Source organism: Mesoplodon densirostris, chromosome 6, assembly GCF_025265405.1.
Source record: "Mesoplodon densirostris isolate mMesDen1 chromosome 6, mMesDen1 primary haplotype, whole genome shotgun sequence".
Classification (NCBI taxonomy): domain Eukaryota; kingdom Metazoa; phylum Chordata; class Mammalia; order Artiodactyla; family Ziphiidae; genus Mesoplodon; species Mesoplodon densirostris.
The window spans coordinates 44,933,126-44,948,218 of record NC_082666.1 but is presented as its reverse complement, the minus strand read 5'-3'; the positions used below and the strand labels follow the sequence as shown (position 1 = coordinate 44,948,218).

Below are 15,093 nucleotides of genomic sequence, written 5' to 3'. Positions count from 1 at the left end.
GGCACACGGGCTCAGTTGCTCTGCGGCATGTGGGATCTTCCAGACCAGGGTCGAACCCGTGTCCCCTGCACTGGCAGGCGGATTCTTAACCTCTGCACCACCAGGGTAGTCCTAGAAAGCTAGACATTTTTGAAACTATAAATCCTTGCCAGGAAGCCATGGCACATGATTTACAGAGATTGTGAGCTTTGAGAAATAAAAATAGATACTGACTCTGTTTAAAATACACTCAGTGTCATTATTACTTCCAGCACAAACCTCACTGCATTAGATCATTATGGGGGTGGCTAATCCAATATTTTTTCTGCTCTTTAAGGGCAAGGAATATACTTCATCAAACTGCTTCACCGCCAATTGAGCTTTCTGAATATTTAAAAGCCGATGACCTGTTACTGAAGCTAATCCAAAGGTCTTTGCTTCTAATGAGAAACCTGATGAACTAGCTGAGTAGAAACTCCAGGAAAACCTCCAGAGAAACCTATCACGGTTCCTGATAGTGAAATCAATCTTATTCTTGATCTTCAACCCCCTCTGAGGACACCCCAGGACTAATGGTATGGGTATTCCCTCTTAACCCAGATGGTCATGATTAAAGCTGTGGAAAACAGAAACCAAAAGAGTCAAAAATAACAACTGTCACGTCCCCAGGGATTGTTGCAATGGCTTCCTCCAGCCACCAGAGGGCTCTAGAAGGAGGAATAACCTATTTCTAAGCAGTTCCATTGCTAGGATCTCATCTCTGCATACCAAACTCAAATAAAATCTATAAATTATGAGATTATTTCTAATACATAGTTTTAAAAACAAATATGTATCTTTTGTCTTAAAATTGTCTATAGAGTCAGGATAGTGAGCAGAAATTGATTCTAGACCTGCTCTACTAGATGTTTAAAACAAAGGTCAGCAAACTAGAACCCATGAATCAAATCCAGTCCACCATCTGTTTTGTCAATAAAGTTTTAGTGAATCACAGCCCACTCATTTATGTATTGTCTATGTCACTCTACAAAAGCAGAGCTGAGTGGCTGCAATAGAGACCATACAGCCCAGAAAGCCAAACAAATTTATTAACTACACCTGATCTAGAAGAATTATTCAGCCTCAGTGAGTTTTAGCATAGATATGTATTCAAAAATGTGAAACATATTGATACATATCTACATTCTCCAGTTCACAGGTTATTAAGAGGCCCAAAGATGCCTTTATAAAATCTTTCTAAATAAAATTCTGTTAGCTATATACCTATTGGAATGGCCAGAATCCAGAACACTGAAAACACCAAATGCTGGTAAAGATGTGGAACAACAGGAACTCTCATTCATTGCTGGTGGGAATGCAAAATGGTACAGCCAGTTTGGAAGACAGTTTGGCAGTTTCTTACAAAATTGAATATACTCTTACCATACAATCCAGCAATGATGCTCCTTGATATTTACCCAAAGGAGATGAAAATTTATGTCCACACAAAAGCCTGTCCATGGATGATTATACCAATTTTATTCATAGTTGCCAAGACTTGAAAGCAACTATATGTCCTTCGGTAGGTGAATGGATAAATAAACTGTGGTACATACAACAGAATATATTATTCAGCAATATGAAGAAATGAGCTATCAATAAAAGACGAGCAGGAATCTTAAATGCATATTGCTTAGTGAAAAAAGCTAATTTGAAAAGGCTACATACTGTATGGTCCCAACTATATGACATTCTAGAAAAGGCAAAACTATGGAGACAGTTAACAGATCAGCAATTGCCAGGGGTTAGGGAGGGATGAATAAGGCAGAGCACAGGTGTTTAGTGCAGTGAAGGTATTCTGTATGATACTATAATGGTGGATATACGTCATTATACTATTGTCTAAACCCATAGAATATACAACCTCAAGAGCGAACCCTAAGGTATCAATGTAGGTTCATCAATTATAATAAATGTTCCACTCTGGTGGGGGATGGATGATGATATGGAAAAGGTTGTACATGTGTTGGGGCAGAGAATATAGGGGAAATCTGTATACCTTCCACTCAATTCTGGTGTGAACCTAAAACTCTTCTAAGAAATAAAGTCTATTAAAACAAAAACTCTATTAGTCAATGAGATTGTGAAGGCCATTAAGAGCTGTTTGCCAGCTGTTTCCAGTCTGCACCTTCTGGACACCTGATAGAACTGCACTTCCTTGCTGTTGGGTGGGACCATGTGGCTAGTTCTGGCCACAGTGGTAAAGCAGAAGTGATATGTATCACTTCCAAGCTGAAGCAAGACCTTTCACAGCTCTCTTTTTCCTGGAAAACTCAAGTTTGTGACTGACTCGAGTGACAATGACTAGCACAGCCCCCAGCTGACCTCTGGTGAGTATACAGCAGAGCAAGAAGTAAATAAATAAATGAACAAACAAACAAACCTTTCTTGTGAGCTTTTGGAGTTGTTTCCTCAGGAAAATCTAGTTACCTTGACTGGTACAGACATGATCAATAACTATGATATTATATTTGCAAAACTATGTCTTCTCCCCCCCTGTCAATGATATGGCACATCTGAAGAAGCAAAGCTGACCTAGCCACGAACTTCAATCTTCACTCACAAATCTCTTCAACAGTTAAAGGAGTCTAAGCACTTAGTCCGTGCAAACTCTTACTAAAACCTTGGCCTTATATTTTCAAGCACCTCAAAATTCCAGAGTCTCTCTCCCTCCCTCCGCCTCTCTCTCTCTCCCTCTCTCTCTCTCTCTCTCTCTCTCCCTCTCTCTCTGTCTCTCTGTCTCTCTCTCTCTCTCTCTCTCTCTCTCTCTCTCTCTGTCTCTCTCTCTTCCCCTTAAAGAACTCCCTTATTAATGCCTGTCTATTAATCCATCTTGGGTCCACCTTCAAGCACTGTGTAGCCTCCTAAGGAGGAAAGTTCTTCCGCCCTGATTCATTTTCTCCCAAGAATCACAGCTTTAGTACCTTCCACAGAGAACACAGGAGAAGAAGGATTCTAATCAAGTAAAAAGGCTGGAGAAGACTGTGAACCCACAGAGCTAATCCTGTTTATCAGGCAAATCATGGTCATTTCTGCTAATGTCTGAGTGTCTCTATTGGCATCTCTTTTGTTTTCTTCCTTGACTGGGTCAGAAACCGGGTAGGGAGCAAGAGGTTATTTGGGGGTGGGGGGAGCGGGCTCAAACCCCAACAAAGGCCAACTGAAAACCATTCAGGAAGTTTCCATAACAACAGATCATTGATCACGCATTATCCCTTTGCTGTGTGGGAGGGTCATGAGTGCTGTGATAACCTTGGAGAGTAAGATGGTAACACCTTGGTGCAGCCTCATATGGGTCTCTGCCATCTATGACTCCTTCCTGGAACTGTCAGGTTTGCAGAGCAATCCAACCAGAGGTCCAATTCACACACAAGAAGATCGATACTTTCATGACCTGTGTGCAAAGGGCTCACTGATCCCCCAGGGCAACCTCAGTCTCTGTAGCAGGTTTCCAACCAATTCTATTGATAGAAAGCCCGTTCTCTTCTGCGTTGTCAGCTAGCCTGCTCTTCTTATCGTTCCATCCAAACCTAAACTCTCTCTCTCTGCTGCATTGATGCAGAAGGTAACACATGACTACCTAAGGAGAAAAAGGAGTAAAAACACATAGGAAAATACCCTCTGAATGTCTCTTTTCAATATCACAGGATATCTGGCTGTTTCATCCTCCAGACATACAACTTTGACTTCTTCACAAGGGCTTTCTGGGTGTTACAAATGTGTTGGGCCACAGGAAAGCAGCTTTGGCCAAGCCATGGAGTTTACTTCCAAGGTCTACAAACCATAGCTGACTGTTGACCCTGTCTGTTCTCTAGATACATAAAGACTACTTTCAGGGTTGTCAACAAATTCAGATGCTGGCACAAGGTCCAATCTACAGCTTTCTTGTTATAAAAAACAATCTGGAATCTTCTTGGATCCACTCATTTGCTCATGAAATCCAGTGGGTCACCAAGTCTTCCTGCAACGTCTCTCGAAATCCTCTTCTTTCAGTTTTCTCTACTCCAATTCTTGTTCAGGTCCCCAGCATGTCTTGCCTGGATGACAGCTCTAACTGATCCTCCTGCCACAGTCTCCACCCTCTGGGCCATAGTCATCATGATCACTGTGGAACATCAATGTGACTACCAGGTTGCCTTATGGCTGCTCAGCACAGGGGATAAGAGCATGGGTATGAGTGTCAGGTAAGAGCAAGGTTCAAGTCCTGACTCTGCTACTAACAGTGCAAGTCCTTCAGCCACTCCAGGCTGTGCTTTCTTCACCTCAGACAGGGAACAACAATAGCACCAACCTCGTAGAGTTTGGCAGGACTGAGTGGGGCAATGCATGTAAGGCTCTTAGCACAGTGTTTGGCATCCAGTAAGAGCTCAATAAACATTTATTATCGGGCTTCTCTGGTGGTGCAGTGGTTAAGAATCCACCTGCCAATGCAGGGGACACAGGTTCAAGCCCTGGTGTGGGAAGATCCCACATGCCACGGAGCAACTAAGCCTGTGCGCCACAACTACTGAGCCTGTGCTCTAGAGCCCGCGAGCTGCAACTACTGAAGCCTGCGCACCTACAGCCTGTGCTCCGCAACAAGAGAAGTCACCACAATGAGAAGCCCATGCACCGCAACAAAGAGTAGCCCCCCGCTCGCCACAACTAGAGAAAGCCGGCGCACAGAAACAAAGACCCAATGCAGCCAAAAATTAAATAAATGAATAAGTAAATAAATTTATATATATATAAAATGTTTATTATCATATGTTCTGAGCATTTGAGACCCTCCAAATTCTGGTCACAGCAGACCGTTCAATCCCCTTTCCCTACCAATCTGCACAGTGGATGTGGCTGCTTCATCCAGAGGGTCTCATCCTGTGCTGCTCAGACACTGCTGGTCCACAAGCCCTCAACTGAAGCACTGGAACTTTACTTTTACCTCTAGCCTGCTTGTTCCCAAATTGTAAAAAGAGTAGGCAGACTGTCATATTTTCAACAAAGCTTTCATTGGGAGACAATACCCTAAAATTACCCATAGAGATGGCATGTTGCTTTCTGAAATCTGTACAATTTTTGATGTCTAATCATCTTTCCCTCTTAAGGACAAAGGTCATCTTTTTAAAGCTGAACTATGCTGCCACCTTTAATGCCCACATGTACACTCTTCTCAGAATTACCAGCAGGGGGAGTGCCTGCATAAAGCAGGGATCTCAGCACTCTCTCTCAAGGGGACAGTTATTTGTTCCAGGATTCATAATCCAGTGACACTATGGGTTTTTTTGTTTTTGATTTTTTTTATAATTACCAGAAGCGCAGAAGATGGGAGCATCTCAGCACGCACAGTTCTTCATCCATACTTGTCATAGCACAGCCCAGGCTTGCTATGATTATCAAAATGAATTTTCTGTGATTTGCAGGGATCTATATTCTAGTTACAGATTAGAATACCTGAGTTACCTGGATTCCAAATTGGTGATGATTCCTATTCATGCTTCATTTCCCTCCTGGTAGCCTATGCAGAACAGAAGCATCACAATGCTCTAGGGCACAGACTCTAGAGCCAGGCTGCCTAGATTCAAATCCAGCCTCTGTCACTTGCTAGCTGTGTGATCCTGGGTAAAATGCTTAATCACTCTGTGCCTCAGTTCCCTCATCTGTAAAATGGGAACAACCATGACACCTATCTCCTAAGTTGTTGTGAAGATTAAATGAGTCAATGTGCACAAGTACTGAGAACAGTGTCTGGTCCACAGTGAATAAATACTGTATGTGATTTCGCTACTCCTATTCCTCTGTAGTTATCAATCATCCTGGAGCATCACAGACAAGGAAAAGAGAAGCAGATGCTGAATCTGTCATCTTGAAAGCAGCTCAGCAAAGGAAACCTTGTCAATGGATTCTACTCTACTTGGAGTCAAAGCTTTCAGCAATGGCCACAGGAGGGGAAGAGGCAATGCAAAATTCAAAATAGAAAGGATTACTTATTTATCCTAGATTTCATGTTCAGAAACTCAGGGTTGTTAAAACCCAGAAGAAAATATATGGCTCTAATAACTGCTGATGGTTCATGAATAGCCACACAGGGGACCCCACATTATTGAGATTGTCACTGATGGAGGACCTTGACAGTGCCCAGAAATACTGACCTGCCACCTGAAAGAGTCTACCCATACATTACAAATATTCTTCACAACACGATTTCCACATTCCCTGCAATAAGAACACTTTCTCACCTCTATCATTTCTACAAATGTCTACCCTTATTACCTGAGTTCATTTTTATGAATTTCCACTATTTTTCTTTCCAGCTTCTGTGACTGCTTGGGGAAAATCTCGAACTCACTGATGTAATTCTCAGGATGCTCATCAGGATCATAGTCACCGAGCTCAGCTGTAACCAGAAAAAATAAAGAGAAAAAGAAAGGTTAAAAACAACAAGAGCAGTGTCCTTGTCCCGGCACTGAACCACAGCCTACCCCTGCCTCTTCAGGAGACCTTCCAACATTAGCAGCAATATGGCAACTTCTGTCAAGCCAGAAAGATAAACGTTTGGGTTGCTTTGGTGTGTGGCTAACAGGGTCTTCGTGCTGTGGCCAGGTGTCAGGCCTGAGCCTCTGAGGTGGGAGAGCCGAGTTCAGGACATTGGTCCACCAGAGACCTCCCAGCTCCAGGTAACATCAATCAGCAAGAACTCTCCCAGAGACCTCCATCTCAACACTAAATCCCAGCTCCACTAATGACCAGCAAGCTCCAGTTCTGGACACCCCATGCCAAACAATTAGCAAGACAGGAACATAACCCCACCCATTAGCAGAGAGTGCCGAAAATCATAGTAAGTTCACAGACAGCCCAAAACACACCACCAGAAATGGTCCTGCCCACCAGAAAGACAAGATCCAGCTGCATCCACCAGAACACAGGCACTAGTCCCCTCCACCAGGAAGCCTACACAACCCACTGAACCAACTTTACCCACTGGGGGCACACACCAAAAATAATGGGAACTACGAACCTGCAGCCTGTGAAAAGGAGACCCCAAGCACAGTAAGTTAAGCAAGAGAAGACAGAGAAATACACAGCTGATGAAGGAGCAAAGTAAAAACCCACCAGACCAAACAAATGAAGAGGAAATAGGCAGTCTACCTGAAAAAGAATTCAGAGTAATAATAGTAAAGATGATCCAAGATCTTGGAAACAGAATAGAGAAAATACAAGAAATGTTTAACAAGGATCTAGAAGAACTAAAGAGCAAACAAACAATGATGAACAACACAATAAATGAAATTTAAAATTGTCTAGAAGGAATCAATAGCAGAATAACTGAGGCAGAAGAATGGATAAGTGATCTGGAAAATAAAATAGTGGAAATAACTACCACAGACCAGAATAAAGAGAAAAGAATGAAAAGAATTGAGGACAGTCTCAGTGACCCCTGGGACAACATTAAACGCACCAACATTCGAATTATAGGGGTCCCAGAAGAAGAAGAGAAAAACAAAGGGACTGAGAAAGTATTTGCAGAGATTATAGTTGAAAACTTCCCTAATATGGGAAAGGAAATAGTCAATCAAGTCCAGGAAGCAAAGAGAGTTGCATACAGGATAAATCCAAGGAGAAACATGCCAAGACACATATTAGTCAAACTATCAAAAATTAAATACAAAGAAAAAATATTAAAAGCAGATTTTATAATATTTATATTATAAAATTAAATATTATATAATTTTTATAATATAAATTATATTATATTTTTAATATTAAAATATTAAAAGGGAAAAACAACAAATAACATACAAGGGAACCCCATAAGGTTAACAGCTGATCTTTCAGCAGAAACTCGACAACCCAGAAGGGAGTGGCAGGACATATTTAAAGTGATGAAAGGGAAAAATCTACAACCAAGATTACTCTACCCAGCAAGGATCTCATTCAGATTCGACGGAGAAATTAAAACCTTTACAGACAAGAAAAAGCTAAGAGAATTCAGCACCACCAAACTAGCTTTACAAAAAATGCTAAAGGAACTTCTCTAGAAGAAGAGAAGGAAAGACCTATAAGAGAAGGCAAAGACCTACAATAACAAACCAAAAACAATTAAGAAAATGGTAATAGGAACATACATATTGATAATTACCTTAAATATAAATGGATTAAATGTTCCAACCAAAAGACCAATGTCTGGCTGAATGGATACAAAAGCAAGACCCATATATATGCTGTCTACAAGAGACCCACTTCAGACCTAGGGACACATAAAGACTGAAAGTGAGGGAATAGAAAAAGATATTCCATGCAAATGGAAATCAAAAGAAAGCTGGAGTAGCAATTCTTATATCAGACAAAATAGACTTTAAAATAAAGACTATTACAAGAGACAAAGAAGGATACTGCATAATGATCAAGGGATCAATCCAGGAAGAAGATATAACAATAGTAAATATTTATGCACTCAACATAGGAGCACATCAATACATAAGGCAAATGCTAACAGCCATAAAAGGGGACATGGACAGTAACACAATCATAATAGCGAACTTTAACATCCCACTTTCACCAATGAATAGATCATCCAAAATGAAAATAAATAAGTAAACACAAGCTTTAAATGATACATTAAACAAGATGGACTTAATTGATATTTATAGGACATTCCATCCAAAAACAACAGAATACACTTTCTTCTCAAGTGTTCATGGCATATTCTCCAGGATAGATAATACCTTGGGTCACAAATGAAGCCTTGGTAAATTTAAGAAAATTTAAGTCGTATCAAGTATCTTTTCCAGCCACAACACGATGAGACTAGATATCAATTACAGGAAAAAAAAACTGTAAAAAATACAAACACATGGAGGGTAAACAATACACTACTAAATAACCAAGAAATCACTGAAGAAGTCAAAGAGGAAATGAAAAAATACCTAGAAACAAATGACAGTGAAAACACGACGGCTCAAAACCTATGGGATGCAGCAAAAGCAGTTCTAAGAGGGAAGTTTATAGCAATACAATCCTACCTCAAGAAACATCTCACAACAACAACCTAACCTTACACATAAAGCAATTAGAGAAAGAAGAACAACAACAAAAAAACCCCAAAGTGAGCAGAAGGAAAGAAATCATAAACATCAGATCAGAAATAAATGAAAAAGAAATGAAGGAAACAATAGCAAAAATCAATAAAACTAACAGCTGGTTCTTCGAGAAGATAAACAAAATTGATAAACCATCAGCCAGACTCATCAAGAAAAAAAGGGAGAAGACTCAAACCAACAGAATTAGAAATGAAAAAGGAGAAGTAACAACTGACACTGCAGAACTACAAAGGATCATGAGAGATTACTACAAGCAACTCTATGCCAATAAAATGGACAACCTGGAAGAAATGGACAAATCCTTTGAAAAGCACAACCTTCTGAGACTGAACCAGGAAGAAATATGAAATATAAACAGACCAATCACAAGCACTGAAATTGAAACTGTGATTAAAAATCTTCCAACAGACAAAAGCCCAGGACCAGATAGCTTCACAGGTGAATTCTATCAAACATTTACAGAAGAGCTAACACCTATCCTTCTCAAACTCTTCCAAAATATAGCAGAGGGAGGAACACTCCCAAACTCATTCTAAGAGGCCATCATCACCCTGACACCAAAACCAGACAAAGATGTCACAAAGAAAGAAAACTACAGGCCAATATCACTGATGAACACAGATGCAAAAATACTCAACAAAATACTAGCAAACAGAATCCAACACCTAATTAAAAGGATCATACACCATGATCAAGTGGGGTTTATCCCAGGAATGCAAGGATTCTTCAATATATGCAAATCAATCAATGTGATACACCATATTAACAAGTTGAAGGATAAAAACCATATGATAATCTCAGTAGATGCAGGAAAAGCTTTCGACAGAATTCAAAAAAAACTCTCCAGAAAGTAGGCACAGAGGGAACTTACCTCAACATAATAAAGGCCATATGTGATAAACCCACAGCCAACATTGTTCTCAATGGTGAAACTGAAACCATTTCCACTAAGATCAGGAACAAGGCAAGGTTGCCCACTCTTACCACTTTTATTCAACATAGTTTTGGAAGTTTTAGTCACAGCAATCAGAGAAGAAAAGAAATAAAAGGAATCCAAATCAGAAAAGAAGACGTAAAACTGTCACTGTTTGCAGATGACATGATACTATACATAGAGAATCCTAAAGATGCTACCAGAAAACTAATAGAGCTAATCAATGGACTTGGCAAAGTAGCAGGATACAAAATTAATGCACAGAAATCTCTTGCATTCCTATACATTAATGATAAAAAACCTGAAAGAGAAATTAATGAAACACTCCCATTTACCACTGCAACAAAAAGAATAAAATACCTAGGAATAAACTTACCTAAGGAGACAAAAGAGCTGTATGCAGAAAACTATAAGACATTGATGAAAGAAATTAAAGATGATACAAACAGATGGAGAGATAGACCATGTTCTTGGATTGGAAGAATCAACATTGTGAAAATGACTATACTACCCAAAGCAATCTGCAGATTCAGTGCAATCCCTATCAAACTACCAATGGCATTTTTCACAGAACTAGAAAAAATTTTTTCACAATTTGTATGGAAACACAAAAGACCCTGAATAGCCAAAGCAATCTTGAGGGGAAAAAATGGAGCTGGAGGAATCAGACTCCCGGAATACAGACTATACTACAAAGTTACAGTAATCAAGATAGTATGGTACTGGCACAAAAACAGAAATATAGATCAATGGAACAGGATAGAAAGCCCAGAGATAAACCTAAGCACATATGGCCACCTTATCTTTGACAAAGGAGACAAGAATATACAATGGAGAAAAAACAGCCTCTTCAATAAGTGGTGCTGGGAAAACTGGACAGCTACACATAAAAGAATGAAATTAGAACACTTCCTAACAACATACACAAAAATAAGCTCAAAATGGATTAAAGAGCTAAATGTAAGGCCAGACACTATAAAACTCTTAGAGGTATACACTGATGTGTATAAAATTGATGACTAATAAGAACCTGCTGTATAAAAAAATAAATAAAATAAAATTCCAAAAATAAAAAAACTCTTAGAGGAAAACATAGGCAGAAGACTCTGACATAAATCACAGCAAGATCCTTCTTGACCCACCTCCTAGAGAAATGGAAATAAAAACAAAAATAAACAAATGAGACCTAATGAAACTTCAAAGCTTTTGCACAGCAAAGGAAACAATAAACAAGACGAAAAGAGAACCCTCAGAATGGGAGAAAATATTTGCAAACAAAGCAACTGACAAAGGATTAATCTCCAAAATATACAAGCAGCTCATGAAGCTCAATATCAAAAAAGCAAACAAACCAAACCAAAAATGGGCAAAAGACTTAATTAGACATTTCTCCAAAGAAGATATACAGATTGCCAACAAACACATGAAAGGATGCTCAATATCACTAATCATTAGCGAAATGTAAATCAAAACTACAATGAGGTGTCACCTCACACCGGTCAGAATGGCAATCATCAAAAAATCTACAAACAGTAAATGCTGGAGAGGGTGTGGAGAAAGGGAACCCTCTTGCACTGTTGTTGGGAATGTAAATTGATACAGCCACTATGAAGAACAGTATGGAGGTTCCTTAAAAAACTACAAATAGAACTACCATATGACCCAGCAATCCCACTACTGGGCATAAACCCTGAGAAAACCATAATTCAAAAAGAGTCATGGACCACAATGTGTATTGCAGCACTATTTACAATAGCCAGGACATGGAAGCAACCTAAGTGTCCACTGACAGATGAATGGATAAAGAAGATGTGGCACATATATACAATGGAATATTACTGAGCTATAAAAAGAAACAAAATTGAGTTATTTTTAGTGAGGTGGATGGACCCTGAGTCTGTCATACAGAGTGTTAAGTCAGAAGGAGAAAAACAAACACCGTATGCTAACACATATATATGGAATCAAAAAAAAAAAAAGGGTTCTGAAGAATCTAGAGGCAGGACAAGAATAAAGACGCAGATGTAGAGAATGGACTTGAGGACACGGGGAGGGGGAAGGGTAAGCTGGGATGAAGTGAGAGAGTATCACTGACATATATACATTACCAAATGTAAAATAGATAGTGGGAAGAAGCTGCATAGCACAGCTTGGTGCTTTGTGACCTAGAGGGTCACACCACCTAGAGGGGTGGGATAGGGAGGGTGGGAGGGAGATGCAAGAGGGAGGGGATATGGGGATATATGTATACGTATAGCTGATTCACTTTGTTATATAGCAGAAACTAACAGAACACTGTAAAGCAATTATACTCCAATAAAGATGTTAAAAAAACCCAAAAAACAAGAGCAGGGTGTACACGGAATGGCTCCCACCACCCAAAAGAAGATCATGGAACAAGCTCACCCAACGAAATGTGTTTGTATCCATGGAAAGACCACAGCCTGAGTGTCTAGAAGGTCATATTCTAGTTCAGATTTAGCTGTGTGTGCTTGGGCACTTGCCGAACTCTCTGGGTCTCATTTTCTTCATCTATACAATAAAGGAGTTTAAATCATTGTTTTTCAAAGAGGCACTATTAGCATTTGGGGAAATGAACAAGAAATAAACAATTCTTTATTGTTTCAGACCTTCCAAGGCATGGTAAGACATTTAGCACCCCTACCCTTCAGGTACTAAGTGCTGGTGGCACATCCAGATATTATGACCACCAAAAATGCCTCCCAATGCTTCCAAATGCTCCCCACAATAGGAGGTGTTACCACCTGTAGTTGGAAACCACTGGGTGTTCCTCAAGTTTCCTTTCACAGTTAATTTTCTGAGTTGAGGAATTCCCTGGCCGGAGCTGCTCGCCCTGATATTTGTGCAGGTGTGGCTCAATCAATGAAAAATCATAACATAAATGTACCCAAGAGGATTGTACTTTAAAATAAATGGATTGCTCTTCAAATTAAAGAGTGTGTATCAAAGTATGGCTGAGCATCCCAGATTAAAGTTGTTGCCAGGTTCTAATATAGGGTACGTCCAGAGGGTCTTTAAGGGTAAAAAGAAATGCCTGCACATCTCTGAGCACCCAGAGGGTCTATGAGAAGATGGACCTAGGATATGCATTGAGCAGAGCCTGAAGCAGCAAAGGTGATGCTCTTGCAGTGGGAATACTTTGTCCTGATTCCACAAGCTTGCTAAGGGAAATGAGCCAGAAGGGGCAAGTATCTTAGGCAGAAATGGCCCAGGAAAGTAGATTAAAGATGGTGGGAAAATGGTACTGAGGAACTTGATCACCAACATGACTTTGAAGTAGATAGAAATCAATATGCCTTAAGCACATCTGCAAAATCACATCCAACTCAGTAATCTGTATCTACTCTCCCTCATTGTTGAATCATGTAATGACTGTAAAAGGATAAAACTGGGAGGAAAGCAAAGCTCTTTAAAGCTTCTTAATAGAGCTCAAATTACAGAGTTCTGAAAACAACTTAAAATGTATACCACAGGAGGAAGGACTTATTTTAAGTAAAATAAGACCCAAAATGCCATCAGCCATAGAGGGGAAACTGATTAATTTGATCATATCAAAATCAAAATATTTCTGTTCATTAAAGGACATCATAGTCAAAATAATAGGGAAGTTGAAATAACGTATTTGCAAAATCTAAATCTGACAAAGGCTAATATCTAGAATAAAGAAAGAATCCCTACAAATGTATAAGTACATGGGCAGGAATTCCAATAGGAAAATGGTCAAGGAATATCAACAGCCAATTCATAGAAGGGGAAACCCAAAGGCCTCATGTATGGAGAGCTGCCCAAACTCATCAGTAATGAGAGCTGTGCAAACCAAAACTAGAAGATGTCACTTTACACCTATGAGATTAACAAAAAGTTTAGGAAGCCGGATGATTCTATGTGTTGGCAGGGACATGAAGAAATAGAAGTACTTGTACACGTCCAGAGATTCTTGGTGCACGCGGCTCTTCTAGAGAGCAAGCTGGGAGTATTTAGCCTAATATTATTACCCAGCAATCCATTTCTGGGCATATATTCTAAAAACTCTAGGTGCAAAAAAAGATATGGGGCAACTTGGGTGTTCATTATTGCTGGGAGCAGTAAATAGCACATGGGCAATGCACCCTACTGGATACTCTGTAGCAATTAAAAGCAACAAAATAGATGTATACCCAGAAACGTGAATAGATTCCTCAGTGTTCTGAGCATAAAAAGGAAGGATTAAATGAGTTCTATAGCCCCATTTAATTTATGAAACTTAAGAGTATATACACACAAGACAATACTAATCATTTTATAAGGATGTATGCCAAGTCAAAGATATACATGAACCCAGTTGTTGCCTTTAGGAACAGAAATGGAGAATAATGAAAAAAGGGAAATCAATCAATCAATAGATGGGACCAGTGATGAAAAGTGAGCCACAAACTGGTGATTAACTCAATCTAAGTTTCAAAAGAAACACACATAACACACCTACACATACACGCAAACACACACACATACACATGCCCCTGTGAGCTGGCTATGGACCCCAAAATTTAGGGGATGGTATAACCCAGTGCCTGCTTTTCCACAGGGCATGGACCACTGATATTAAACTAGGCCATGTCCGATGCAATGTCACCTTGCACAGTTGACAGGTGGCGTTGTTTGTGCTTGTTTTGGGTAGGCATTTCTCTTTCCAGGAAAACTTGTCAATGGCCTTGTACTGCTAAACACAGCAAATAAGTAGCCTGGCAAATGCCAGCAAACTAGAGAAGAAATGCCATGGAAACTGCACAGGGTTGCTGACAAGGTAAATGTCGACGTCTCCCCCATCACATGCCCAGCTTTCTTGTTCCTTAAAGCTTGTCTTTAACTCTGACTTCCCCTGAAGCAAAAGGCCATTTATAAATGATTAAGGACCTCTAACTTCAAATTTTGTTTTCCATAGAGGAGTTGGGTAAGGAGCCTGTGGTTCTCTCTCCCACATGTGACGATGAGGGTAAAGTTACAACAAATAACATACAGTACATGGGATGGCTTGTGAGAATGTAAATTAAGGTTACATTAAAT

At 39.8% G+C, this 15,093-nt stretch overlaps 1 protein-coding gene across 1 annotated transcript in view; it reads right to left on the bottom strand.

Annotated features, from left to right (window-relative positions):
• Positions 1-15,093, bottom strand: part of FRMD3 (FERM domain containing 3) — a 309,241-nt gene that overhangs the window by 80,007 nt on the left and 214,141 nt on the right. Inside the window, exon 6 of the mRNA XM_060100743.1 lies at positions 6,268-6,391. Coding sequence (XP_059956726.1) covers positions 6,268-6,391 — 124 coding nt within the window. The remainder of the gene's footprint in view (positions 1-6,267; positions 6,392-15,093) is intronic.